The sequence below is a fragment of the Colletotrichum navitas genome, assembly GCF_030913465.1.
Source record: "Colletotrichum navitas strain CBS 125086 chromosome Unknown LY79scaffold_82, whole genome shotgun sequence".
In the NCBI taxonomy this organism is placed as follows: Eukaryota; Fungi; Ascomycota; class Sordariomycetes; order Glomerellales; family Glomerellaceae; genus Colletotrichum; species Colletotrichum navitas.
In genome coordinates, this window is record NW_026850628.1 from 125,787 (window position 1) to 152,945 (window position 27,159).

Below are 27,159 nucleotides of genomic sequence, written 5' to 3' on the forward strand. Positions count from 1 at the left end.
TTGCCCGTAGTATGCGCTAGACAAATGTGTGGTCTGATGCCGATAACTTTTCTGTAGCTCTTGCGCCATCACCGCGGCAATGTACCCACACGTGCTACACTACAGACACAGCACACTGGAAGTGGCGGTCTCGACAAGGTGATGCCGACGCCCCGATCAGAATAGACCGCTTTGAGAGTGGATGGGATGAAACGCGGAGCGTCAAACTGACATATTGGATACCAAGATATCAGGGCTGTATTTTTCTAGATGGCAGCACGGAACGACGGGTAGACAATGCATCCACGGACGGAAGTAAGAGCGAGCGTTTCCCGCGAAGTTAAAGTCCGACCGTATTCGTCTGTTGACATGCGATACGTTTGGTCTGTGGCACAGGAGGCTGCACCGTCCTGTCAGAGATCGCGGGGTCTTTGGCGGGCAGCCAGGCTTCTTCAAGGATTCGTACATTCAACGATTTATGTATGCATGCAGTATAAATCAGGGTTACTCGAGTCCAGGACGAGAGGTAAGCGGCCACACCTTGGCGACGGCCTCGTTCTTGTTGCGAGAGATGACAATTGGCTGCCGTATGTCGCCATCATGGGGGGTTTGTGTTAGGGGAGCTCAGGGTGTGTGGGGTGGCCTGGCCGCCGTCAGGTACGGGTCGGATTTTCTAGTCTAGGCTTAGGGAGTCCGTCAAGGGACAAGGCGGTGTCAAAGGAGGGGGATACGTTTGTTGATACTGGACGAAAAGGGATATTTGTTGTTCTTACTGGTCGCACAGGTGGACGAGAAATAGGGGTACAAGATAAAGGTCTAAGAGCTGCGAGAGAAAAAGAAGGTCGGAGTACCTAAGATAGTGTGAAAACACACTGCAGATACAGCAAACAAGGAGCAAAAAATAAAATAAAAACTTGACGGCATGATTGACAGGGGCACTATACAGTGTACTATGTATATCAAACGGCCGATAAGAGGCTGGGGTGGGCAAATCACTCATTTTAAAGATGGCACAAGATGAAGATTGACAGTCGACCTTGCCTACACCACTGCCATCCTCGGCGCCCATCCAGAGACGAAGGAACCAACCTCACAAAGATGAGAAGAGCGGCGAAGAACCCGAGGCATCCAATTGGAATAGTGACACAACAAACACTGTTGAAACTTGTCGAGAGAGGGATAGACCTCTCCTTCTCTCTCTCTTTGTCGTCTCGCTTTCTGCATCTTCAGCCCATCTGAATTCAGTCCATCCCCGCGCCTGTGCAGTCTCGATTTTGGAATTGGGTTGGCCGACCTCCCAATCGAGTTTTCAGTCCAGATGGACTTCATGCATCAATATTGTTGAATGGACACTGGCGCTGTCCGTGAGTAGTTGGTTCCATCAGTCTCTGCTAGGGAGCGTAGAGTGAAGGTACGCAAGTGGTTTTCACAATTAAAGCTCTGTCCAATTGCATCTGCAGCCAGCCCCGAATGGGATAAGGGTTCCCACCCCCTTGAGCGCCTTCATCCTGCCATAGGTACCTAAGGTACCTAGGTAGTCAGAGCTGATAGTACGTACTGACGACGGCTGATCAGGGGAATCAAGAATTCCAGTGCTTCTATTGGCTGAACCCCCTGCCCACTCCCCTCCACATCACTTTTCCCATGTCCAGCATCCCTATTTTTTTCCTCGTTGTCTTTCCTCCATAGACAGACAGAGTCGTAACGGCAGTGTCCTTCACCGCCTTCGATGAGCTTTGGAGTGCCTCTTTTAGGAGTGGCTGGCAAGTGGGAGCCAGACCGCTTTCAAGAGCCTGCTAACGTCTTCTCAGCCTGCCCCTGGTGCCTGTTGAAGGTATAATCTTGAGATCGGTTGTCCCCTCCTGTCTTTGTTCGTACCCTCTTTCCCCTGGACAAGTGGCTGCAGCTTGGCACTGCTCCGGTTGACTTCTTCCTCCCGGGGGGGTCGTGGACAAGGGCAAGGCAAGGGAAAAGTGGAGTGTCTTTTTTTTCCTTCTCCTTCTCTCTTCCCGATGAGCTGGACTTTCTCAATTTTGCGTGGAAAGGAGAGAGCTTCTTCGGTACCTGGTACTTGCCACCTCTGTTTATACGGTCCCATTTACTGCTACTTTCTGGTTTAGCCCCATAACGGAGAAAGCCTCCAAATGCTAAAGACAGCGATATCAAACAAGTACCTGGAACTTCCAAGGCCTCCCCCAGCCAACTGTTGCTGTTCTCCGTTTTCCTCTTCGTTTCCGAATACGTGTAAACTACAGAGCACTTTCGCCCTCCCCTCCCACCTCAGTCTGGCATCCAGCGCTCCCCGTCCCGCTCTCTCCACTTCAGATGCTGCCCACCCTGAGCACGCACAGGTACCATCACTGAGTATTCATCCGTACCCGTACGGATACCCACGTTGAAGTGACCAGAAGGAAGCAACGCCGCAGCCCACCACACCATACCACGCACCACACACCGCGGAGCGCACCTGCTGCACTCCTGATCCTAGCAGCTTCCGGGGGGCCAACAGAGCAGAACCTGAAGTCGGGCTTTACCTTGGGGTTCCAGTGTGTACCGCAGTACCGCCGTCCCTCTGAACTCTCCAGCCAGTCCTGCTACCGCTATTGTCCACGGTTCCGTCCTCGGTGCCCATCGCCCTTCCATCTCCGTCCTCTAGATCTTCAACCTCCCTAAAACCACCCAACACGTTCGTTTCTCCCCTCCCTCCCTCCCCCCTCGACCACGAACCAAGAAGCGCCAGTGACGACCTCTCGCGCTTTGCGGAACCAAGACCTGTCTACGTCTTGCGCGCTCTCCCGTCCAAGCCCGTCTTGATACCGAGTGTCCGCAGTCACCACGCTTTTCCAGACACGCCCACCACACAAGGTTTGGGACACGACTGGCCCCGGCGAAACCCTACGCCAACCCACGACCTAGCCGTCGCCAAGCATCGCGCTTTGCCTCGCCACTTGGATCGCAAGTCGGCGCCCTTCCCAGTACCTCAATTGAGTTCCAATTGAAGCTCAGCCGCCCAACATGAGCGGCACCGCCAGTAATGGGGCCTCGTCGCCAACATTTGAGAAGCCCCTCTTGAGCCCCATCCCACAGATCCAACGCAACGCCAGCACCAAGCAGCTGAAGCTTATGAACGGTCCCCTTTACCAGCAAGGCCACAACAATGTCAATGTCGTGCTTATCCGAAGGGTTAGGAGGACAGACGACAGCGCCTGGAAGATGTTGAGCCGTTGGATGGTCGAGAACCAAATCGGTATGTTGTCTCCTGGGCTTCCTGCCTACTCTTCCACTCCTCGCAGCGTTGCTCGTCGTTCAACCAAGCTGACATGCACCGTTCCCAGGTCTCTCCTTCAATCTCCTTGCCCTCCTCTTCCTTGCCCACTTCTTCATCCCGAAGGCGCAGCCTCACACGGTCAAGTTCTTCACCCTGTCATACTACAACCAGCAAACTGGCTTGTATGGTGCCGGCCTTGGCGACTCCTGCCTCCTCGCCTTCTGTATCGTCCTGTTTACCGGCCTCCGCGCAGCGACCATGGAATACGTGATGGCGCCCTTAGCCAAGGGATGGGGCATTAAGAAACGAAAGGACCTCACTCGCTTCAGTGAGCAGGCATGGCTGTTGGTTTACTACATGGTTTTCTGGCCTTTGGGCATGGTAAGTTAGCATTGGCGACCTAGACAACATTATCGCGACAGTCGCTGACGGGCCGCTTAGTACATCTACAAGACATCTCCCTACTGGCTGAACCTCAGGGAGCTGTGGACGAATTGGCCCCAGCGCGAGCTTTCCGGCCTCAACAAGTTCTACATCCTGGCGCAATGGGCTTTCTGGCTGCAGCAGATTCTCGTTATCAACATTGAGGAGCGTCGCAAGGATCACTGGCAGATGTTCACCCACCACATCATCACTTGCACCCTGATTTCCGCCTGCTACAGCTACCACCAGACTCGCGTCGGAAACCTAATCCTTGTTCTCATGGATGTCGTCGACCTATTCTTCCCCGTGCGTTACGTTATTCCGACTTTCCTGTTCTATCTGCTAACCGTTCGCAGCTCGCCAAGTGCCTCAAGTACGTTGGGCTCAACACGCTTTGCGATCTCATGTTCGGCGCCTTCGTTCTGTCGTGGCTGCTTGCCCGTCACGTCTTCTACATGATGGTGTGCTGGTCCATTTACACCCACATTCCCGAAGAGATCCCCGATTCCTGCTACACAGGCCAGCACCCCAACCTCAATGGACCGCTGCCCATACCTGAAAGCAAGGGCTGGATGCTAGAACCTTTCTATAAGACAAACGGCATTGTCTGCTGGAACTCTACTATCCGCTGGTCGTTCCTTTCCACTCTACTTGTCTTGCAGGTAATTACCATTGGGTGGTTTTTTATGATTCTGCGTGTCGTCATGAAGGTCCTTCGTGGTGGAAACGCCGAGGACACCCGCAGTGACGATGAAGGCGAATGCGAAGAGGAGGAGGAGGGTTACGTCTACGAGGAGGCCCAGGCACTCGAGGAGGAGGTTGGCGTTGAGGACATTGACCTCAAGAGCTGGGAGCGGAGAACGGGTATCAAGAGGCAAGCGAGCGCGTCGGGCGTTAGCCTACCGGGCCATAGCGACCGCAAGGAGCTGCTTGGTAGAATCGGCTGCGAGAAGCAGGTTGACTAAATCTGACGAATGGAAGCCACCCAGCGAAACAACGAAACGTTCTTGGTGGGCAGAGGTCCAGTGTATACCACCCGTTGATGTATAGGGGAACGGAAGAGGAGTTAACAGAACGTGTCGTCGTGGTCGGGAAAAGACTGCGGCGCCACATACTCACGTACTTTGCTAGAGCATAGTGCGCGCCTGGATGGCAGGCACTCACAGGCATAGATGACATTTGACTTTGCGAGAAGAAAAGAGGAAACCGGGTGGGAACGAAGTGGGCGAGAGAAACTTACATCTCGTCTTTCGATTTCTTACCGAGTTGGGCTTATTTAAGAAATGAATCAAAAGTATTCCGGGTTGATGATGAAAACGCCTAGTTTGATTTAGATCGAGTTTATCTGCGTATGACCGGGGTTGAGAGCAGAGTTGCCACAATGGTTTGTGAAGCGTACGGATCCGGTCAGAGTCGGGGGCTGATCAGCGAAGTGGGGGCGCGGGACCGGAGGAACCGTGCCAACGTTCTCGAAACTCAGTTCCGACATTCATCGTACCCCTCGGCACACGCCGGCATAGTGCCAGTATGCCCACTTGTCCGAGAGGTGGGAGAAGGGTTGAGGGGAGAGTCGGCGCCTTTGAATGTGGCTCGCCATGGTGATGTGTTCAGAGGGAACAACACAGAAGGCTGTGAACCCATTGTGTTGGTCTGGAGGGTTTAATTCCTCAAGTGTGGTTTCCAACTCTTTTCGCAGCAGGCAGAAATACCAGCACTGGTCCTCTGCTGTTGTACATGGATCGTAGGAAGCGGAGCATTTCCATATACATGTTGGGAGGACAATTAAAACTGTTGCCGATTGCCGATTGGCTATCGTTGAAGCGTACGCTAAGTGATATCAGTGTATTGTGACTGCAGTCAAGTACTGAAAATATGAGACGAGATGCGTAGTATGCCTTCCAACGAAATTCCGTATCGTTTTTCTCAGCGGCTTGTATCTTGACGACACAAGGCCTTTCTATCCAAAGAGGAAGAATATCCTTTCACTAAGATGTAGTTGAGATCAGTGCTGGAGTGGCTGGTGCATTGTCGTCCTCAGCTGGTTCTTGAGGCGGCGCCGGTGCCTGGCTTCAACGGCTTTCTACCAGTGAGGACGTAACTAGAGAAATGAGTTAATGAGAGACAGACGGAAGAGGCTTTTGTACCTTGGAAACAAGTCGAAATATACACCTGCATGTAAGAGTGGATCCGCGGGTCCCTCATATCCTCTTGGACACTGATGGTGAAGACTTGCATCTCGTCCTTGGTCCAGCCGTGGCCACGGGTCCGGGGCGCCATGGCAAAGGCCTCTGTGGCATCAAAAAAAGTTGTGGAAGTTTCACTCTCCAATTCGCTTGTGATGAGGATCTTTGGGCCAGGGGCTGGATGGCCACTTGAACTTCTCGAAGGTCACATCTTCGAAGCCAACGTCGACCAAGAGGGGTTTCAGCTCGGAGTCAGGGAGAAAACTGCGCCCAAGCTTCTCGACAGCTTCCCGAATCAGTCTACCGAACTCGGCCAGCGGGTGCTCGGAAGTCAGTATGCCGTCATCGGACACAAAGGTGATATTGTTATCCTGTATCTTGAAATAGCCACCAGGGGTGAGGTTACTAAATTCATGAACGTGTCAGCTTTTTTTTCGGACAGGAGGTTGTTGTTCGGAGAAGATCCCGAGATCCTCCCATTTGTATCAAAGAACCAACTCACTTGTAGGCCTTAGTGACAAGCTTCTTCCAATTGGCAAGAGATCCATTCATGAACCAAAGATGAATGTAATCGAACAGTCGCAATTAGAGCCAGTCTTCTTCGATGCCATCAACTTCGAATTTAACGTTTAGCGGCACACTAAAACCACTCCGTTATTATATGAACGGGTATTAACTGTTTGGCTATAAAGAAATTTTAAAAGCATATACTGTTGAGGTCGAATTGGAGACAGATCCACACCCAGCACCTATTTGAACTTTCCGATTATTAGATGCTCACGCGTATAGGTCTCTAGGTGAAGCCCTCCTTTGGGGACTCACCTCAGCTTCGGGATGCTGATCAGCGTAGTCAATGGTCCACAGACTGTTTTCGGTACCAATGTCGAGGACGCGATTGACCTTGGCGTCGTTGTTACAGGGTGGGGCGAGTCCCGATCTGTCGCGGAACGTGACAATGCAGATCTCGTGCTGCATATCTGACGCTGCAGTTAGCACAATAAGCACATTGACCAAGGTCGCAGTAAGTGATACCTAGTCTTTCCTTCTCTCTCTCTCATCGTTGGGCCAGGCATATTCCGAAGTGGCTTGTTAGAAATTCTTTATAGTAAGGGATCCCATACGATGAGAATTATCTTACTGCCATCGTTATACTTATGGTAAGACCTGCCGTTTTCTATCCTGTGCTCTAGAATAGAAATTTTGACGCTGGTAGTTTTCGAACGAAGGCTCTAGGTGTAGACGATGTGTCAATCGCAGGGGCCTTCTGCTGGACTGGACTGAACATATGACAGCCCACACTCACCTCAAGGTCTGCCTCGCTATCAGTCGCCTGGTAGTATGATTAGTATTCCTTTCGACCAAACACTCATTATTACTGCGCAGTGTTTACTTCGTCGTAGGCGATAAGAATGTCAGGGTGCTAATCTTGCGTACTGGCTATGACTACAGCTTACTGATGAGCAAATTTGGACGTGACTTTGAACCTCTGAATTTCAGAGAATCCAAGAGCCTACGACAAGGAGGAAAATCAGGTGCTTTTAGGGTGGAGGGGCAGATCAATCAACCCCTCTTTCTCAATCCATCTATAGCTGCGCCAACAGCAACCAACGAAGGCAAATATGCAGGGTGATATGCATGTGGCCAAGCTGCTCGTTGAAGAATACAGATGTACATACGGTAAAAATGAGCTCATGGCCATGGCTCGCCGGTTTCAAACACAAGAGGGCCGAGGAACATATGCTCCGGGCCTATTTTACTGGAGGATTGTATGATCTTGTATGTAAGCAGATGAACCACGCGATCGGTCCTTGCCATTAGATTGGATACCACGGCGTTAGATATAACTATCGCAACCACTAGCGACTTTAAACAATCCTGACGGGCCGTGTTCAAGCTCGTTGCTCCCGCTCTGACGATCGACTTAGCTGGCCCCACGACTCACGGTCGTTGACAACGGCGTGAGGCCCAGAATTTATTAACCATACCAAATCACCCCGCCTTTGGCAGAAAAAGCAACCCCGTTCAAGTGTCCCTATCTTAGAATATAATTAATTAGCCAAACAAAGGAATGAGCCCCAAGCAATTAGAAGGTGACGACATGATCGGTACCTCTGGTGAGAGCGAGACGGTTGACGTTACAGCCAGATTCATGAAATACGGCGTCTGCAAAGCTGGTAGTCAGTACCATTGATAGGCGCGTGGAACTAAACTACGATCACATACTTCCTACCTAGGAGAAGAGTAGATCTCCTACAGTATTCTCTCAAGATGGATTGGGAGTGCAGAATGGCGGTTCTGTCAACCTCCACAACCAGATTCGCGCGTCCGCAAGTCCGTCATGTGGTTCCCCTATTCTCTAGGCGTAGAAATAATGGAAAGGAACGGCCAAGTGCCACAATCAAATTCAAACAATAATTAATTGGTTTTAGCCACATTATATAAAAATATCCTCTCATCATTACGTTTTTACTCTCTCTCCCGAACGTGCGCTCCAGCCTTCTCAGCAGGGATATCTGGTCCCGGGCCTTGTAGATGCGTCAATGCCGCTTTCTGGACCCCTTGGTAACCCCTTTCGAGCCCGTTCGTGCCGTTCGTGCCGTTCGTGCCGTTCTCTGAACTATCCCGCTGTTCGCAGCACGGGACGATGACGCTCTCCTTGTTCTTACTGCCCGGCATGTCGAGCGCCGGGTTCGCGGTGAAGAAGTCGGCGGGACGGATGTTCATGTGATGAATCTCGACGGGCCTTGTTTCGAAATCCGAGTCAGTAACTTAGTCAACGCTCTGAAGAATGGGCTGAGGTCGGTGAAGGATAGAGTCAGGTGGGAAAAAGGAGGAAACGGGATGCCGAAAGACTCACATCACAGGCCAATCTTCAACGCGCGGGTTATGCGTCAACCCAAAGACGCTCCAGATAACGGGGCTGCTCTTCCTCCCTTCGCCTGAACCTGTGTTCCCACTGCGACTTGCTCCATTGCCGTCAACGAACCAATCTCCCCTGGCGACCATATCCCACACGCCACCAATCTCCTCTGTGCTCTGGTTCGTGTACTCTCCCGCGGCCCAGAACTCGTCGTCCCGGTACCCGGTGACCCAGACGTGGTGCCTCGCGAACTTGGCCCTCTTGGACACCTGGCTCTCCTCGTCCGCCAATATCAGCTGGGACGCCGACGGCGTGAGCTTGAAGCCGACGTTACGCCCGGACACCGGGTTCCTCTTGGTCGTGTTCTCAAGCTTGACCACACGGTTCAGCCGCGGCTCCGCGTCGATCCAACCCGCCCTGTCCACCACGCGCTTCCTGATCTCGTAGTAGTTCCCATGTGGGTTCGTCGCCGCGTTCATCGGGACCGGCACGCTCTCCTCCACCACGACCCGCGTGTCGCTCTCCCCGTACGAGTCAACGGCCGGGTCGATCCTCACTGCGAAGATGTGCTGGTGGTTCTGCGCCAGCACGCCGGGGGCCACGACGGCGCCGTACGGGGACTCGGTCTTGCCCTCGTCTATGGCCACAACGCTCATGATGCCCGTGGCCCGCGTCTCGAGCGTGATGCCGCCGGCCGTGTCGAGCTTGTACGCGAACACGTACTCGTAGTTGGCCAGCGTGACGACGCACTGCACGACGAACTCGCGTAGCCGGGTGACGACGGCGCGATTCGTCCGGAAGTTGGTGTGCTTCCACCCGATGCCGTTGTCCTGCTCGTGGAGGCATACCACCGCGTTGGCCAGCGTCGGGTTACCGTCCGTATCCGCCAGCAGCGCGTCGAGGTAGTGGATTGCGCCAAGGCAGTCGCACCCGAGCTCGAGGTTGTTGGCGACCCGCCCGAACCCGCCGTCACCCAGGTCGAAGGCCTGCTTGCGCTGGAACGGCGGGCGCGGGTCGCCGTACGGCACCGTCAGTTCGCTGTAGCTCAAGCGGTAGAGCACGGGGCGGCCGTCGTAGCAGAGGTCATGGAGGACGGCGCCCTCGCGCGGGGTGAAGCCGAGGCGGAACCGCCACTTTTGCCACTCGACGAGGTTGTCGGCGTGTATCCTGAAGGAGGCGCCCTCGGGCTGGGTGATGTTGATGGGTTTCAGATCCGTGCGCTGCGGGATGTCGAGGAGCTCGGGAACGTATTCGGCAGAGAGAGACTGGGTGTTGGTGAAGAGGGGCTTCGGTTTGGATGATGGAGGGCGGGGGTCAAGGCCGTCGTCTGCGCCGCCCGTGGCGAGGCGGTCGACGCGGACGATCTCCTTGGTGATGAAATTCATGACGGGGATAATGGGGATCGGGTAGCCGTAGTGGTTCGAATCGAGATTGCCTTTGGAGACGTCCCGCGCAAAGACAAGGCCTTGCATGTAGCGGGGAATGTCCTCCTCGCCTTCGTCAGGACCTCCGTACGGCCAAGGGTCTATTGTGACGGCGAAGTTCTCTGGGAGCGAGAACTCGGCCATGGCATCTTTAAAGAGCTGGGACGCCATGCAGCTGTCTTGGAAAAGCGCGAATTCGTCACTTTGTTGAATCAGTTCAAAATACGGCCAGACGAGTTGGAGGCCACGACTCACGGTAGGTAGGCGGTCTGACTGCGTGGCTTCGCAACAGTCCTCTCGACTTCCTTCTTCGACTCCAAGTCCACAACGGACTGGGTGTACTCGGGTATACTACCAGGCCTGATGATATCGTATTGAAGCCTCGCCCGGCGTGGGGGCCGGGGCGTCTCGTCCGTGACGACACCAGCATGCTCTGCTTGGAGGAATGGTACCAACTCGGCTTTTTTGGGTTCCTGCAGGAAGATGGCGCGGAAGAAAAGAGAGTAATCTGAGGCATAGAGGCGGGTCACAATGTCCCGCGCTCCAATGAACTCATCCTTGGACAAAGCCGTCAAAGGGTGAGGAGCCATTTTGCATCGACAAAATCTTGTTCACGAACCGATGTGATCAAGTGTAAGGAGCCAGACGGAGACACCGGCGGTCGTTATCCTTCTTATCTACCTTCTAACGGTGACTGAGATACAACGCGGGGGATGCTGCAGTAGTCAGTCCAATGGGACGAGCCGATGATTCAGTTACGGATTCGATACTAGTTGACAAATGCCGCGACAGGTGATTACATACGTGCAACTTGTTGCGCTGTTCAAATCAGACTCGGCAGTGAATGTAGATATTCCCCTGACGGACTGCCACTTCACATGGCCATCGTCTCGCAACGGCGGGGTAGAGGTTAACTAAGAAATCGAACCCAAATGGAGGGGTACACACAACACTATCCAATCCAACGGTCATCACTCGTACTGTTTTCTCTCCGAATAATTGGAGATCTCGCCGCCCCCCCTGGGAATCGGGATGATCTACTGCCTCATCCGGCAAGTCCATGCGGTCCAAGACCACTACTGGCCGCGGCCACTATCGGCGCCCAGTCGGCCATCTGTCTCCCCGCAGGCTCGGCGCACGATGGGGTTGCCCGCTGGCTTGGAGGGAGCGCAAGCTTTTGCAAATCGATTTTGGCCGAACAAAAAAACTTTGGTTCCAGTTCTGTCGAGCATACGTGTGATGAAGGTCCATGCCGGGATATTCGATTGGGGATTAAGGTCTGGTATTGGAGCCCGTGCGTTAGATCTCCAGAGATTAAGATTGATCTACCCAAGAGTGATTCCGATAAGATTAAGCTCTTTTCCAATGACAGCCGCTTCATCTGATCCTAGTCGATAGACAAATTGTAAGTTTGCCTGCTTATCAGTGAGGTCATGGAACGGATCCGCTGGCGTTGCACGCAATCTCACTCTGCCGGGCTTACAGGCGAGCACCGCAAGGTTCGTGCCCAGCCAGGGCCCGAAACGATGCAGAACGAACGCCATGGTGCTTAGTCGGCTGGTCAGGCGGAATGTCTTCCGCAAGTAACACATTTCGGCACCTGAGATCCAAGAAATTCTCAGAACGGCTCAACAGTGGTGTGACCACCAGATACAAGTTCTGCCACCATAGAACTGATTGATGTGCACCAGATAGGCCCGCGGCAACCGAGGCCGAGATGAGCCGCTTGATGAAGTACATGCACGGCCAACAAAGGTTCGGCTTCTTGCATGACTTTCACCTTCAGTGTGTTTAAGAGTAACACCAGGGACGCAGACGAGTATGGGCTTCTGGGTGGTCCTCACGTACTGTAGCATGGAACCGGCCAAGGCATCGATCAAGTTGCGGCTGCTGATCATCGAGGAAACGAGCATTGGTAGGGGGGGGGGGGGGGCGTGCTTCATCGTCGGTAGCGCAGCGAATAAACTTCGGTGACCTCATAGCCGGTTGAGCCTGATGCGCCTTTCGTCGAAGGGATCATCTTGACCAAGAGCCAAGTGGTTTGACGGATGCGCAATGCTACGGCCCAGCAGGTGTTGTCGTCACTGACGAGTCGGCTTGGATTCGTTCGTTGACTGTCCAGGTGGTTAATGTCAGAGGTTGAAGGACGGCAAAAACGGCGGAGAGCAGACCTTTCGTAGCTTGGAGATAGTCTGGAGATCGGGTCAGGTCATCCCGCAATAGGTAGGTAGGTAGAGCAGTGGTGTATGGAAAGCGTGGCATTACAACTCTCAGGAGGTGGGCGGGCCCAGCAGGTGGTCTAGACCTTTAGACATCAGACGACTAACGGGTGGAGGGAAAGCTCAGCCCCAAACGCGAGTACATACGCAGGGCTGACACCATTTGGCCCGAAGACTTCTCTACAAGGCTGCGTCTCATGTCCACAGCCTTGGCGAAACGAGGACGGAGGTTCGGATTGAAGTCGGCGTCGATACTTGTTTCTGGGCACATTTGTAGGGATATAATAAATGGGGAAAATCTGTTGGTTCGATAAGGACGGGCAAATGAGGAAGTGGCTTTGCCTGCAAGCTGCTGCGTCTTGGTTTAGACGGCGCGTCCCTATGGGAAGTCCTAGTGGACCAACCTAGATACATAATTACAAGTTGAAACTGCATCAAGACGGGGGGTTAAAGTTATGCGACGGTGTCAAGACGGCAGTAAAGAAGACAAGAAACAAGAAGAAGAACATAGGACAAAAGTGAGACGAAAAGATCAAGACCAAGAGGGGGCAAAGGGAAGGATAACCAAAAATGAGCCATAATCAAGCGTATCAGAGTTACGATATATGTGTGCTCACCCTGCTACTGACGACGTCAAGATGGGTCTACCTAGTAGAAGGCCTAGAGTCACTAGTACCAAAAAATTGTTGGCAATCTACCCAACCTTCCAGATGAAATCGTTGCCGAGTACTCCGTAAACGCGAGACAAATACACCTCTGCCTTTGAGGCGCCCCAAGAGTGACCCTTTATCATTGTGTTCCACAGACACCAAGGCCGTGTCGTTGGCTGGGAATTGAATCAAGCAGCACGGCGGGGAAAGCAGCACCCGAAGATGGCCATTCCCATTCGTGGAAGGCAAGGAGGATATGGAGAAATGGAGACGTGAAGCCTTCCGCAGAGTGACGGTAGAGATGGAAACCACGGCAGGCAGGGCTTGACAGTTTTCTGGATGCCTCAACCAGTGGAAGAAGGAGCATCCTCCCTGCGGTGCTAACCTAGGTAACTGAGGTATCTAGGTACCTTCTATCGTGAGGTGGAAGTGGAGACCGACCTGCAGAAAAATAACTATTTTAGGTAAGAACCCCCATTCAGGGCGCCCCTTCTGAAACGCGCCAATTAATCTGATGTCGTGATGGCTCGGGGGATTCCCATCGAGTTCGGTCTGCATCTTGATCCATCACCACGGATTTCCACAGAGTATGATTCTGTTCCTTGAACGACATACGTCCGCATTAAGCAATCAAATCTCCTCGCAGTGCCCGCTTCTCCAGTTTGTCAGACGAATATGCGCCGATTGGGACGGGTGCGAATCCCCACAATGCCAATCGCCAAAAGCTTGCTGAAGCCCAGTATTCCAGCGAGGTGCCTAGTTCAGGTCGTGTACGAATAGTTCGCATGCATGCATGCATGCATGCAACTGTCTCCTCTCTCCCTGCATTGGCATCGCATTAACAGAGCGGCACGGCCACTGCAGAGGCCGGCGGCTCAGTGGTTTGCCATCTTGAATTTTTGCAATTCCTAATATTCTGGCTAGCTGTTGGATAGAGTTTTGGCGGGCCGCTTTGGCACTCGTGTTGGAATGCCATGTGTACGGGGGGTCGAAAGCATCGCATGTGAGTGGCGATGACGAGAAGCATACGGGTACTGGTATCTACTATGTATACCCGGTGCCGGGAGTACGGGACACCTTACTACTAGAAAAGACAGAGTTTGGGCCTATCTGAATGAGTAAAACCCTGAGGACTAGCGGCGTATTTGACACGATACGAGACTGGGGCGAGACGACACGACGTGGGGATTCGACCAGTGACCACCCAAGGGAGGAGGATGGAACCTTTTCCTGCGTCGGCCCGCAACGAATATGCGTTCTGGGCCTTGATCCTCCCTCCCGTTCGGCCGCTTCTTCCGAGCATGCCTACTTAGGTGTTAGGTAGACATCAACTGCAATGCTCCGAAGAAGAACCATACTTCTCGACTCAGTGCCTACTGCCTAATTTGATAGTATGTAAAATGACTGTAGGATGGATGTAATGAGCATGAGTCTGCGCGCACCTTGTCTCACTTATCTGTCTTGTCTTGCCGTCCATCACGTATCTTGGCAACTGCTGTAGCATGTTTCCAGCTCGATTGCCAAGTGTCGACGCCTTGCTGCCCCCTGTGTGTTTGTTCGGCCGACTCGCGATTGGGTTGGCATCGACGATGGCGCGGGAGACCGGAAGCACCTAGTGCAGTAGTGTGGTTCCAAACGTGATGCGAGCCAGACACGTCGTCCCGGAATCCCGGCGTCCCAGAGTCCCACGATTGTCAAGATTCGAAAGAGGTTTGGTTGGGACGTACGAGGTTCCTTGTCGCCGCGATAGAGGTACGTACGTGCATACGCCGCGCGTACCAAGGGACTGTGTAGATAGGTAGACACCAAGGTTCCCCCACCTCTGACTGTGGTATCAACAGATACGTATCCGTAGGTACACACTAGGTACGGACAGAGACATGCAGGAAAAGGGGCAAAAATGGAGGAGCCACTCGATAGCAACTTTTGGGATGGCGATTTGTCCATCGAGGGAGGTGCCCTTTTCGCTCCTCCCTCGCTTCCCAACTCTCGCCATTTAGTATTGATTCTTCACCACTCATTCTAAGGATACGGTAGTCAGTGCACTTTTTCGTCTTTAACTAGGACCTACCATATACAGCAGACCCACACAGCCTGCTTACTGCTTACGATACATGGTTGTTGAATACGTGAACTCCACAGCCCACAGTCGTGGCATGGTGTCGAGCCGCAGCCGCAGCAACGACAGACAGGCCCCATCGCCTTCGCCGAACACCCGCCCTCCCTTCGGAGGTTCAAAAATAATATATCAATAAAAAGCAAGGGAACAAGAAGACGGCCTATCATCCATTCAGCCTACAAGAGAAGCAAAATCCACGCCAGCACTTCACGCCAACTGTTCATCCCTCAACTTTGACTGACAGGCGACAGAAAACAGTCAGCAGCTCCTGTCTCTGCCCAAACCTCGTTTTCCCCACCCCCCCCTTATCTTCCATCGCTTTGATCTCGCGCTCGCAATCCCCTGGCAACTCAAATCGTTCCTCAAATCCTTACCTCTCCTAATTTAACACCAATAGTTCAACGGGCTCAACATTCGCCGAGGTGCGTTACTCGTCTGCCATTACGTCCCCAGACCCCACGCCCGCTCTATTCGCTACTAGCTCATCCCTCCATAACCAAGGCCTTGACAAGCTCCCTCCCCCTTTCGCAAGTTCTCTCCCCGGTGCAGACCCGAACACCAATACCTTCATTTATCTGCCAGCTCTGCCCGCCTACGATCCTTTTTGCATTGCGTCCAAATTCACTGCCAATCGACCACCTCTGTGTCCTAACCACCGTCAAACTGACATGATCTATATTGATTTGGCAGCAATCAGCGAGTCCTAGCCGTAGTCTGCGCCTTGCCGCCTGGCTGGACTCAACTCGACACCTTGAACTTTTCCATCACTCGAGAACCGCCGGCGCATTCGTTACACGACCCGACCAATAGAAGATTCGATTCTCAATGACTATCTAGGCGACCATCGAACCATCACAAATCCGCATTCTGTTCACGCAGCTTACGATGCTCACTCCCCGGAGAGCCATCGCGGTGGCCGCATTTATCCTAGTTGTCTTCTACCTAATATCCTCCTCACACGACACGTCGTCCGCCGTTGCGAAACCAGTCGTCGCTGCCTCCAACCATGATACGGCAGGCTCCAAAAAATCATCAAGTACTCCTGCCTCGACCGACAACGAGATTAAGCACTCAGCGCCCAAAGTCGCCGCACAGAAACCCATGATGGACATGTCCAAGATGTCACTGTACGACAAGCTGGCGTACCAATACCCCTACGACCCCGAGACGCGCTTCCCGGCCTACATTTGGCAGACTTGGAAGTGGACGCCCGCCGACGAGGAGTTCAAATTTCGCGAACAGGAGGCTAGCTGGTCCGAGCAGCACCCTGGTTTCGTTCACGAAGTCATCACCGACAAGGTCGCGGTCAACCTGCTCCGCCTCTTTTACGCGTCCGTTCCCGAGGTCCTCAATGCCTACGACGCCCTCCCACTACCCGTCCTCAAGGCCGACTTCTTCCGATACCTGATCCTGCTCGCGCGCGGCGGCATCTACTCCGACATTGATACTTACGCCATCCGCTCCGCTCTCGAATGGATTCCTGAGCGCATTCCGCGAGAGAGCGTGGGTCTCGTCATTGGCATTGAGGCAGACCCTGATCGTCCCGACTGGAAGGATTGGTACAGTCGCCGCATCCAGTTTTGCCAATGGACTATCCAGTCCAAGCCTGGCCACCCTGTCCTGCGTGAGATCGTGGTCCGCATCACCGAGGAGACTCTGAAGCGGAAGAAGGCGGGCCAATTGAACAACATTATCGATAAGAACGTCGTCGAGCTCACTGGCCCTGCCATCTGGACGGATGCGATTTTCGACTACTTCAACGACCCACGATACTTTGACATGAAGAACTCCAAGGGCCCCATAGATTGGAAGAACTTTACGGGTATGGAGACGTCCAAGAAAGTGGGGGACGTTGTGGTGCTTCCTATCACCAGCTTCAGCCCTGGAGTCCAACAAATGGGTGCCAAGGACTACGACGATCCTATGGCCTTTGTTAAACACGACTTTGAGGGTGAGCTTTGAGAAACCTAGGCGACTGTCTGTAACTTTGACTAACGACTGCCAGGTACCTGGAAGCCCGAAGAGCTCCGCCATATTGGCGAGCAGACCGAGGAGTCATAGACGCCTCACCGACGTACGTACGACAGTGACGATACAACCTCATTCGGCACGTGTCTTTTTTTAGAATATTTGCATCTCGAACGGCGTCAACTACATGCCACCGATTGGGCATGTTTCAGAAACCCCGTTTCGACTCGCCGAGTCGTCTTTATTTGGCGGGAATGGGACGAATCACATACAAACTGCATACATACCCTAGAGAAACAGGAAGAGCATGGAGCTTTTCGGCACATAGAGTCTCGTTACATTTCTCTATTTCAAATTTGTTTTTGGCATTCAGGTAAAGAAGACCAGGAGAGCCCCTCACGGAAAGAGGATTGGAATTGAGTGAACGGGCCACGTTATGGTCTAGAAGGAGCTTGGAGTCTAGGTGACGCGAGAGGTGGAATACTTATCAACTGCAGTTGCCGCCAGCATGGTGATACATATACCCCAAAGCAGTTTAGAAGCAATGAAGCGATTCTGAAAGTTCATAGTTGGCAAAATTCGGGACACGAGTTGGCAGTACCTCGGCGTTGTAGTTGATTCGGCCCGTGCGAGTCAAGATGATTTCCAACAGAACCTTGGGCTTTAAACAAGCATTGCGTTGCGCTTGCACCGTTCCCGACCTTTCCCGACCTGGGTATAGAGCTTTGACATGATACCTAGAATGCGAATGCGTCCCATGTCTTCGAAACCTGGACGAGTGTATCGCCGCGCGTCACACTTCCCCAGCGTTTCTTACCCGCCGCCCCTTTTTAAGGGGAACTCCCTGTTTGGCGGTAGGTGTGACCCCGCATGGGTTCTCCGCATTTTGGCACCTTGGCTGCTGTAAGGTTAGGGGGGTAGGTGTGGGAGGGGAGCTCCCTTTCCCCTCCTTCTGCCAAGACATGTAACCCCAACCAGGTTCGGGGGGGAAGCGACCAGACGCGGCCGCTGCCCGGGAATACCGGTCGGTGCTTTGAGGGCCAAAGTTACCCGCCCCCTCTTGTCTAACAGGTGAGGAAGATCGGGGATTGTGACGGCTCATTGTGCGAAGAATCCCCAAGCTGAAGTTGATATATCGAGAGGCTCGACATGATAACGTCATAGAGACTAAAAGCCACACGCCCACATCGAATCTCAAGTTCCACGTTACCAGCCTGGTTCACATTGCAAATCTCCACGCCCAAAGCCGAGGTTGAGCACCGGTGAACGACGATGCCTTCAATGGTCTGCAAACGCCTGGCGACTGGCCTCGTGGCGTGGAGGAGTTTGCTCAAGGCAACGTGCTGGAGAGGTACTAGTACGGCATCACAGCGGAGAACGCTCGCTTCCAGCTACCAAGGGCTTAGTTTTAGCCAGGGCCCAAGTGAGGTATGTTACTTCTCTGCTGGTGATGAGTTTGTGAGAGAACATGAAGCCAGACTCAAGTGAGAGCTCTGTAGATTTTGCCATGGGAGTTCTCACAGGCGGCATGATTCCACTCTGTCTCACAGAGACGGCACGGGCCAGGACACGCTGACACTCTCCAGCCACCGCTTCTCACACAAACCATCCCCGAACACTTTTCTCAAGTTGTATCCCTTCATGGTGACCTCCCTGCCGTCATCGCGCGCGCCTCCACCGCCCTCACCTCATCGCCAGCCTCCACGTCAACCCCGCTGCCGCCCGCCTCGACCACTGTGCTGACATACGCCTCCCTCGACGCCCTCTCCAACACCCTCGCCTCGTCTCTCCGCACTCTCGGCATCCGCAAGGGTGACCGCCTCGCCGTCTCCCTTGGCAACGGCGCCGAGTTCGCCGCCCTAACCTACGCCGCCTTCAAGCTCGGCGCCGTGCTGGTCCCGCTGAACCCGGGGTTCAACGCGAAACAGGTTGGCGCGGCGCTTCGGCACCTGAGCGTCGAAGTGCTCGTGATCGGAAAGGTCACGGACCTGCCGTACAAGCCGTGCCGTGGACGGAGCAACCTCGACCTTTTGCGGACGCTAGTGCCAGACCTGGACAAGGGCAAGGTCGAGAGTGAGCAGGTGCCGAGCTTGAAAACCGTTATCGTGCTGGACAACGCGGCCTCGCACCCGCTGGTGGACTTTCCCGCATTCAGGGCGCTGACGCCGTACGAGGTACTGCTGGACGGGTTCGACGGGCCCATCGTGCCGGACGCGCCGCTGGACCCCGGGGAGACGATTAACATCCAGTTCACTTCGGGAACGACGTCCCACCCCAAGGCGGCGATGCTGACGCACACCGGCATCCTGAACAACGGCCACCTGATCGCGCAGAGGATGGGGCTCGTGCCGCGGGACAGGATCGTCGTGCCGCCGCCGCTGTTCCACTGCTTTGGGTGCGTGCTGGGGTACATGGCGACGGCGACCTCGGGGGCGGCGATCCTGTTCCCGAGCCCAGCGTTCGACCCGGCGGCGACGGTGAAGATGGTCGCCGACTACGACGCCACGGGGCTGTACGGCGTGGCGACCATGTTCGTGGCGGTGATGGAAGCGCTGGCGGCGGGGAGTGCGGCAAGGCCTGAGGACATGCCACGGGGGCTAACGAAAGGCATCGCCGCGGGGAGCTCTGTGCCGGAGAGCCTCATGCGGAGGCTGTACGAGACGCTGGGCCTGCGGGACCTGGTAATCTGCTACGGCATGACAGAGACGAGCCCCGTGAGCTGCATGACGGCTCCCAACGACGCGTTCGGGAAGCGGACGGGGAGCGTCGGGCGCGCGATGCCGCACACGGCCGTCAAGATCGTCGACCCGCTAGACAGGGGGCGGATCGTGCCGCGCGGGGAGCGCGGGGAGCTGGCGGCGGCGGGGTACCTCGTGATGAAGGGGTACTGGGGCGACGAGGAGAAGACCCGGGAGGTCCGGCGGGAGGAGTCGGACGGGCGGGTGTGGATGTACTCGGGCGATGAGGCGCTCATGGATGACGAGGGGTACGTCCAGATCACGGGACGGATCAAGGACCTCATCATCCGCGCGGGCGAGAACATCCACCCGCTCGAGGTAGAGAACTGCCTCTTCCAGATGGACGGGGTGAAGGAGGCTGCCGTGGTGGGCGTGCCGGACGAGAAGCTCGGGGAGAGCGTGGCCGCCTTCGTGGTTCCTCAGAAAGGCTGGGTCGTGGACGGCGAGGGGTCCGCGGGGGAGAAGGAGGGGATCACGAAGGAGGGCGTGAGGCGGTGGGTGCGGGAGCACCTGTCGAGCCACATGGTGCCGAAGCATGTCTTCTGGGTGGACGAGTACCCCAAGACGCCGAGCGGGAAGATTATGAAGTTCAAGCTGAGGGACATGGCCAAGGAGCTGCTCCAGGCGGACGAGAAGTCATAGAGTGAGGGTGGCGTGGGATGAGACGCAGGACGGACGGTCAGAGTTGGAGGTGAACCATCTTTGAGGGCGACTTGAAGCTACCCTAGTTGGAAGGTATCGTGGGCTTTTCATGGAAGCCGCGGCATGGCCTCTGTAGTATTTGGCTAAAGAATGGTACTATAGCTGAGTAGTATCCGTATAGACTACTCCGCAATTGTAATATTCATGTCGCAGTGAACGTCAGACATGGGAGTCAGAACGGGAAGACATATAGTTGAACAATGGCCCTCATGTTTTGCCGTTACTACTGAGAGAGGGGGGGGGGGGCAGAGAGAAAATGAGAGGAGGAGTCAAAATGTCAGGGTCTTTGCGAACATGCACCTCGGGTCATTGGGTCATTGGCTTGGCTTGGGTACCATGATAGCAGAGGAAAGACACTTGGTTTTCTGCCCAATGAGCATGCCACAGAGACAAAAGTCAGGGGGTGCGTGCCTGTCTCATTGAAATCACGAAGGACGGGAAGTTGGCTTCACAAATCGATTACAACCGCTAGGCTAGTGCTCGACCTTGAGCGAGAAATCGACGTGCGGCACGCCCTGGTGGATGGCGCTCGTTGAAAGAATGTCCACATCTGTTCTCCTGTCAGCGGCCCGAACCCGACGCAGCTCGGCCAAACCGAACCCCAGGGAGACTCACCATTGCATACGTAGTCCTCCACATTTTCCAGCGTCAGCCCGCCCGAGACCTCGACCAGGAAGTGCTTCTTGCCCGCCCACTTAGTCTTGAGGCTCTTGGCGGCGACCTTGACGCCCTCGCCGGTGAAGTTGTCCAGCATGACGACGTCGGCGCCGGCGGCGATGGCCTCGTCCGCCTCGTCCTCGGTCTGCACCTCGACCTCGACCTTGAGGCTGAAGCCGCCGACGCTCTTGGCCGCCTTGACGGCGTTGGTGATGCTCCCCTTGCTCCAGACGTGGTTGTCCTTGAGCATGATCATGGAGCTCAGGTCCATCCTGTGGGCGTCGGCGCCGCCGACGAGCATGCCGTACTTCTCCACCAGGCGGAACCCGGGCGTCGTCTTGCGCGTGCCGGCGAGGACGCCGGCGTAGCCGGCGGCGCGGAGGTTCACCAGCATGCCCCGCGTCATGCTCGCCACGCCAGAGCACCGCGCCAGGGTGTTGAGCGCCACCCGCTCGCCCAGCAGGATCCCGCGCGCGGGGCCGGTGACGGTCGCGACGCGCATCTTGCCCTTGGGAGAGGCGCCGTGGCCGCGCAGCTCGACGTGCGAGCCCTCCTTGACGTGCCACTCGACGGCGCAGCCGCACTGCGCAAAGACCTCGTCGACGAACGGCCGGCCCGCGATGATGCCGCCCGACTTGCCCCAGAGCGTCGCTGTGCGCGCGTCGTTGCCGACGACGAAGCCGCCGTAGTCGAACGTGGGCGTGTCCTCGGCCAGCCAGGCCGTGACCTGGGTCTTCCAGCTCGGTGGGAGAAGGTGCGCCGGCGAGCCGTGCTCGAGCGGGACGTCTTCCATCGTGGCGGAGGGGGAGGAGGGGAGCCGGCTCGGTCGGTTCGTATGCGTTGGTGTGTTTCGGTGGGGGAAAGAGTACTCTTTGGCGAACTGTCGGTTCGAGAGAAGCAGAGGCACTTTGGAGGAGTTGGAGGAGACGCCGAGGACAGCTCGCAGATTGAGACAGAGGGGGGATTGATTGTGCGACGGGAAGCTTGTCGCCACGGTTTGGGTTTCGTTGACGCTGTTTGCCGTTCTCGGCTTCTGTCGGTGCCGCCTTCTGCCGAGTGGTGGGGGATGTTGGCTTGGACAGCTGGGCGGGGTGATTTGACAGACGCGACCAGCTGCTGACGCATTGCTTTGACCTCATGGCACCGAAAGGTACGGCTTGCACACTGGCCACAATGACTTCATAACGACTGCTCAATACTGTTGATATCACTAATTGCTCGGTCGATTCGACGCGCAGTCTTCCCCGAGCGATTGCGTTTAGCCAAGCTGGTATTATTATGTGTTGTATCAGCCCGTACCGCCACTGTGGGATCAACTCCCGACTTTCCTAAGGTCACACGCTGATTAAAAAGAAAACATGCGAGCTCATGATGAGCCGCGCGCCTAGTGGCCCAACGCAGAGGGCTCTGGCGCTACGTAGCATCCTTCATATCAACGTTGGCAGCAATTGTCCAAACCATTGAGTCGTACAAGCGGCTGTACAAGGAACCAGGAAAGGAGAAGCCTTTCGTGAACAACTTCAGCTATGTCCATGACAGATGTGAAGGCCCCCCCCGGGAGCCACTACTAAGTAAACACCCCCAGTTTCATCTCTGTCAACGAGACCACTGCAGCTAGGGAGATGGGTTGTCACTCGGCTACCATATCGCACACCGTCCTCGACGAACAGGCCAAGACGCCCGTTTCTGAGGTTGCTGAAGCGGTGCACCTGGGCTCAGATTTGTTCCAAATAGATAGCTAGGTGAATTTGGTACGACTGCGGCAGACGGCCCGGTATCAGGAAGAGCAAAGTCTATCGAGCCCATATTCGGACGCGGCATTTGGCGATGCAGACCGATGTCCGCATAGGTCCAACAGCCGTCCGTGTTGGATGCAGGTATTGGTAGAAAATATGGTACCGCATCTGATTTGGCTTGGACTGATATTCCCATATGAGGTTCGATGGGAAATGCTGCTGGCGGTACCTGAGTGGTGCCAGACCAGGATGTGTCCAGGAGGAGACTGACCAAACCCGAAGGGACGTGCAGATCATGAGTCGGCTTCGCGGGCAATACCAGGGGAACACGATAATTCTTCACGTTGATCTTATCTGGTGTTGTCGTGGCATAGTTGCGATAGTCAGAAGGTCCCTTTTGAGACGAATGCCTTCTGGTCTCACCCAGACGAACAGGTAACGCACGTTGCTGAGACCGCTTCTCAGCTTGAACCAGACCATCAAGACTAGAAGCAAACTGTGGCTGTCATGAACTGGTACCGGCGACCCGCCTCCATGTGCTGACCCCAGCTAGCAACTCATCGCGTTCTAGGACCAAATGTCACGTAGAGTGTCGACGCATCAACTCTCCAGCAGCTCACAACAAGCTATGCTCTCATCTACGACATGCTTTGGAAGATGCTTGGGGTCAGTGCCTGCACTAATTGGAAGACGACGAGCGAGTTCCTGAAGAGTTGGATCGTCAGCATACTACCGTTTGAGCCAAGTACGGAAACGCAACATTTTCGTACTACCAAGCTCTCCTAGCAAGCTTCACGGCGGCCTCTCTCGAGGATGCGATGCCTCGCTCGGTCTTCGGGAGAGAAGTTTCTGACGCGTTTCTCTGTCGGCTCCCTATGCCGCATGGTCCCGGGCAGCGCGGTCGCATCCGTGGCGGCATGTCACTATCTGCGACAGTTATACGCAAGAAGGGCTATCATACGATCTCCGTGTGTCTCGATAGGTCGATAGATACGTGCTTAAAAAAGAAAAGGGCGGTTGCCCGTTGAGCCGGGGCGAACTCAGCCACGAGGGATGTAATGATGGTCACTGTCGGATGAGTATGACGCCGTCTGAAGGATTCCCGAGGGAATGTCGAGACCCCGGGACAACGTGCGTTCCCCCGGATTTTGATGTGTTCACAATTGCGACTCCACATCAGGGACACCCGGACGGGCCGCTGGCTTAGCTGCTGATTGGTTGATTGCCTTGTTCTCGACCATAATCATAATATCGAAACTAGACCTCGCGACGTTGATGGGGACAGGGTTGCAAATCCAATTGCACTCGGCGAATCCACGACGGATGAGAATGAGCTTGATTGCTCTTAGTTGGTGTGATATATCTATATAGATTTCGTCATTTATGCGCACATGGGCCAGCGTTTGTATCAACAGGAAAGAAGTTGAATAAATCCGTCGTTAGGACGTCGAAATTCAAATCGGAAAACGGATTTAATACCGGGCCCGTGCCGGTCATGGGTATGGCATAATCCGTCAGGGCTTCAGGCTGACGATACCCCCTATTGCTAAAGAAAATGAGGTCGTCGGAGGTTGTGGTGGTGGTCCTGTTCTCCTCGAGCGACGGAAACTGGATGTTGGTCGGAAAGCGGCTGTCGGACCACACTGGCGAAGACTCGGCGGCTGTGACATCTGGAAAGGCGCCAGTTGATTTTGACGCATTGATGGACTGCTCGACTGCCCATACGATACGCTTGATGGAGTTGATGGCGTTGGTGACCGGCTCGTCTCCGATAAGAGAGTGCAGGCAAGAGATGGCCATCTGGATGAATTCGAGGTTGTGAGGGTGCTTTGCTGGATGGCGCAGACTATCATACAAAAGAACTGCGCAGGAAGACTCGATGAAGAATGCAAGGTACCGACGTGTCTGCTGGCTAGCATTAGTTACACTGCAGTATCGATCAGAGTGGGGAATCCTACCTTGCACTCTTCTGGGCCCCGAAGCATGTTGCTTGTAAAAGCGAGAGCATCCTGTGCAGCATCTGTGGCATGTCGACAGGCCTGTCTAAGCCAGATGTCTCCCATTCCGCTTGATCCCTCACCGGACAAGAGTGCAGCTTCTGCAATCAAGAACGGCCGATATATCAGGAGAACAACATGGAAATAAACTGGAGCACATTAACATCTGACGTGGCCCAAAGACTGGCCTTGGTTCCAGATGTACTTACTGTTATGCAAAAGCAGACTGGTTTCGGCGTTCCACGCATCCTTCCGCTGGAAAGACGCCGCGGAGCCTAGTCCCCACTCGTCACCGTATTGGCGGAGTTGACCATGCAATCTCTCTGCTTTCCCATAGAGCTGACGGAGTGAGTCAGTCCTCCGATTATATATCGATTCAACGGTTTCTTCGATAACGCTAGCAAACTGGCAAAGAGCTATCATGGTGGGCTGGCCGTCTGGATACGGACAGCTGTCAAAATCCGACTTTTGTATCATACTTCGTCGTCCAACCACCAAGCTAAGCCAACTGGTACGTTCTTGTGTCAGCCTATGCTAGCAAAGAGAGATGGAGTGATATATCAGATGTGGTAGCTTACATCTCAAGGAAGTAAAGACACCAAAGGGTCACAAGCCTTCCCTGAACTTCCTCTTTCCGGGAGATGGCGCTTGTAGTCCCTGCGTGCAAACCCATGGCCAGGGCTTTCCGACATGCAACGCCGTTGTGTAGATATGCAGAGTTCGGCCGTCCCATGTTCAGCTGATAATACGCCGTGAGTATTGAGAATTGTATCATTGGCAGTGTGACAGAATCCTCGTAGATGACGGCTTCCTTCTTGGCGTGGACGAATAGTAATTCTGCTGCGTCTGTTTGCGCGGTGCCCAGGGCTCCTAATGCGAGAGCCGCAAAAAGTACAGTTTTCTTTTGCGGTTGGATGACTGACTCTGCAACATTGGAGAACAAAGCTGGAATCATTTCATCCATCTCGCAAGGGGTGAAGAAGGGTAAAGTTGAGAGATGAGTGTGCTTGAAGTGTGCAACGAACTCTTCTGCCTGTGCTGGTGAGATCGGACACGCTGTAGGCTGCACCGGCTCAACGTTAATCTTCAACGGCATGCCGAAAAATATGTTGCGTTGCATAAACATATCTAACCCCGGCCCTCCCTCTTGAACATCTCGGGCGAGGCTTTGACCATATTGTCCGGACAGAAGACCCCGATGAATCTGCTGCAGAAAGGCGGAGTTTGACGAAGGTCCGTAGAAGAGCTGTGTGCTATCGGTAGATTTTGGAGCATGATGGGCGGCGGCAACGCTGTGGTAGACTTCCGTCTGCGCGACTTGCTGTTGGTGTTCCTCTACTGATCGATGAGAGCCGACTTCGTCTGGGCGACTGTGCTCAGAACCCGGCGTCGACGCGCCATGGGTTGTCTCGGCATTGATAGCCGCCGCAGCGGCTCGCTTTGTCGACAACCGCACGCGCGGTTTTAGCCGATAGACGCAGTCTGATGGCTTGTTCTCGCATTGGCGACAGGGTTTGTGCCCAGAGCACTTCACTTTGCGACGGCGGCATGGCTCGCAGGCTTTGGGAATCTTGCCGCCGAACTTGCTGCCGTTGGACTGCATTCCAGCATTAACCCCGAGACGTGAGACCCGCTAATGCGACCAAGGCCAAGATCAGAGGCACAGCAGTGCAGGCACGGAAGTGAAGATAATTCCTCAAGTCCGAGAGGAATTTCAGTGGGTTATCGGTTATGGAAGGGGTTCCGAATGATGACGGGAGAAGAATGTGATGAAAATGGCCTTGGCCGTTGAGCCGAATTGTGATGACATAATTCCGTAATTCCGTTAAGTCCGTGATTGTTGTGACGCGGTTCGGATCCACCTTTAACACAACCAGCCATCACCAAGTTAGAACTATGGAGGTCAAATTATATAGAGTATACAATAGCTGGGAAGGTGTCGGTGAATCAGGTAAAATTACTGATGTCGGCAAAGCGAACGAGATTAACCGAATCTCTGCCCACCGTGTAAGCTATGCTTGCTCGAATCCATTGTTGAGTGTGGTGGACAGAGTATTGAGTGCGCATTTACGGCACACCACGTGGGTGAACCGCTCCTATGGGGGGGAAAAAAGATATCTCTTCCATCATAAGTATACTCGTCACTGCTGGAGTCACTCCGAATTTACCTCAGGCTCTATGTATAATACCAAGCCTGATACATAGTGGCAATCACTTCATCTCTCCAATCATGCGT

General features: G+C 54.4%; 12 protein-coding genes across 12 annotated transcripts; 3 read left to right on the top strand and 9 right to left on the bottom strand.

Moving 5' to 3' along the window:
• Nucleotides 1-672: 672 nt before the first annotated feature.
• On the bottom strand, nucleotides 673-1,129 carry LY79DRAFT_394356 (uncharacterized protein). The gene has a single exon (XM_060552960.1). It carries the CDS (start codon nucleotides 1,046-1,048, stop codon nucleotides 749-751), a length of 300 nt encoding a protein of 99 aa, XP_060409572.1. The 5' UTR covers nucleotides 1,049-1,129; the 3' UTR covers nucleotides 673-748.
• Nucleotides 1,130-2,686: 1,557 nt separating this feature from the next.
• Nucleotides 2,687-4,828, top strand: LY79DRAFT_394537 (TLC domain-containing protein). The gene is made up of 4 exons (XM_060552961.1): nucleotides 2,687-3,226; nucleotides 3,315-3,628; nucleotides 3,689-3,976; nucleotides 4,027-4,828. The coding sequence occupies exons 1-4, from the start codon at nucleotides 2,995-2,997 to the stop codon at nucleotides 4,633-4,635; spliced, it is 1,443 nt and encodes a 480-aa protein (XP_060409573.1). The 5' UTR covers nucleotides 2,687-2,994; the 3' UTR covers nucleotides 4,636-4,828.
• An 876-nt stretch (nucleotides 4,829-5,704) lies between these two features.
• LY79DRAFT_673261 (uncharacterized protein) lies at nucleotides 5,705-5,947 on the bottom strand (the record flags this gene model as incomplete). Its single annotated transcript, XM_060564154.1, has 2 exons — nucleotides 5,705-5,768; nucleotides 5,838-5,947. 2 exons carry the CDS (start codon nucleotides 5,945-5,947, stop codon nucleotides 5,705-5,707), a joined length of 174 nt encoding a protein of 57 aa, XP_060409574.1.
• A 40-nt stretch (nucleotides 5,948-5,987) lies between these two features.
• On the bottom strand, nucleotides 5,988-7,552 carry LY79DRAFT_593600 (uncharacterized protein; the record flags this gene model as incomplete). Its single annotated transcript, XM_060561577.1, has 7 exons — nucleotides 5,988-6,258; nucleotides 6,356-6,378; nucleotides 6,676-6,836; nucleotides 6,992-7,082; nucleotides 7,157-7,183; nucleotides 7,244-7,273; nucleotides 7,526-7,552. 7 exons carry the CDS (start codon nucleotides 7,550-7,552, stop codon nucleotides 5,988-5,990), a joined length of 630 nt encoding a protein of 209 aa, XP_060409575.1.
• Nucleotides 7,553-8,319: 767 nt separating this feature from the next.
• Nucleotides 8,320-10,727, bottom strand: LY79DRAFT_673264 (copper amine oxidase; the record flags this gene model as incomplete). The annotated part of the gene is made up of 3 exons (XM_060564155.1): nucleotides 8,320-8,596; nucleotides 8,711-10,339; nucleotides 10,393-10,727. 3 exons carry the CDS (start codon nucleotides 10,725-10,727, stop codon nucleotides 8,320-8,322), a joined length of 2,241 nt encoding a protein of 746 aa, XP_060409576.1.
• A 271-nt stretch (nucleotides 10,728-10,998) lies between these two features.
• On the bottom strand, nucleotides 10,999-12,329 carry LY79DRAFT_394770 (uncharacterized protein). The gene is made up of 3 exons (XM_060552962.1): nucleotides 12,309-12,329; nucleotides 11,986-12,251; nucleotides 10,999-11,524 (listed from the first exon to the last, which is right to left on the bottom strand). Exons 2-3 carry the CDS (start codon nucleotides 12,115-12,117, stop codon nucleotides 11,183-11,185), a joined length of 474 nt encoding a protein of 157 aa, XP_060409577.1. The 5' UTR covers nucleotides 12,118-12,251; nucleotides 12,309-12,329; the 3' UTR covers nucleotides 10,999-11,182.
• Nucleotides 12,330-14,077: 1,748 nt separating this feature from the next.
• On the bottom strand, nucleotides 14,078-14,988 carry LY79DRAFT_567315 (uncharacterized protein). The gene is made up of 2 exons (XM_060558883.1): nucleotides 14,365-14,988; nucleotides 14,078-14,311 (listed from the first exon to the last, which is right to left on the bottom strand). Exon 1 carries the CDS (start codon nucleotides 14,951-14,953, stop codon nucleotides 14,483-14,485), a length of 471 nt encoding a protein of 156 aa, XP_060409578.1. The 5' UTR covers nucleotides 14,954-14,988; the 3' UTR covers nucleotides 14,078-14,311; nucleotides 14,365-14,482.
• A 1-nt stretch (nucleotide 14,989) lies between these two features.
• On the bottom strand, nucleotides 14,990-15,471 carry LY79DRAFT_567316 (uncharacterized protein). Its single transcript, XM_060558884.1, has one exon. It carries the CDS (start codon nucleotides 15,290-15,292, stop codon nucleotides 15,074-15,076), a length of 219 nt encoding a protein of 72 aa, XP_060409579.1. The 5' UTR covers nucleotides 15,293-15,471; the 3' UTR covers nucleotides 14,990-15,073.
• Nucleotides 15,472-16,010: 539 nt separating this feature from the next.
• Nucleotides 16,011-17,186, top strand: LY79DRAFT_524798 (initiation-specific alpha-1,6-mannosyltransferase; the record flags this gene model as incomplete). Its single annotated transcript, XM_060555662.1, has 2 exons — nucleotides 16,011-17,076; nucleotides 17,131-17,186. The coding sequence occupies 2 exons, from the start codon at nucleotides 16,011-16,013 to the stop codon at nucleotides 17,184-17,186; spliced, it is 1,122 nt and encodes a 373-aa protein (XP_060409580.1).
• An 874-nt stretch (nucleotides 17,187-18,060) lies between these two features.
• On the top strand, nucleotides 18,061-20,765 carry LY79DRAFT_567322 (AMP-binding enzyme). The gene is made up of 2 exons (XM_060558885.1): nucleotides 18,061-18,521; nucleotides 18,680-20,765. Exons 1-2 carry the CDS (start codon nucleotides 18,366-18,368, stop codon nucleotides 20,471-20,473), a joined length of 1,950 nt encoding a protein of 649 aa, XP_060409581.1. The 5' UTR covers nucleotides 18,061-18,365; the 3' UTR covers nucleotides 20,474-20,765.
• Nucleotides 20,766-21,006: 241 nt separating this feature from the next.
• LY79DRAFT_524775 (nicotinate-nucleotide diphosphorylase) lies at nucleotides 21,007-21,983 on the bottom strand (the record flags this gene model as incomplete). The annotated part of the gene is made up of 2 exons (XM_060555657.1): nucleotides 21,007-21,083; nucleotides 21,149-21,983. The coding sequence occupies 2 exons, from the start codon at nucleotides 21,981-21,983 to the stop codon at nucleotides 21,007-21,009; spliced, it is 912 nt and encodes a 303-aa protein (XP_060409582.1).
• A 2,320-nt stretch (nucleotides 21,984-24,303) lies between these two features.
• Nucleotides 24,304-25,615, bottom strand: LY79DRAFT_593605 (C6 zinc finger domain-containing protein; the record flags this gene model as incomplete). Its single annotated transcript, XM_060561578.1, has 4 exons — nucleotides 24,304-24,831; nucleotides 24,885-25,072; nucleotides 25,133-25,431; nucleotides 25,593-25,615. 4 exons carry the CDS (start codon nucleotides 25,613-25,615, stop codon nucleotides 24,304-24,306), a joined length of 1,038 nt encoding a protein of 345 aa, XP_060409583.1.
• Between the last annotated feature and the right edge of the window lie 1,544 nt (nucleotides 25,616-27,159).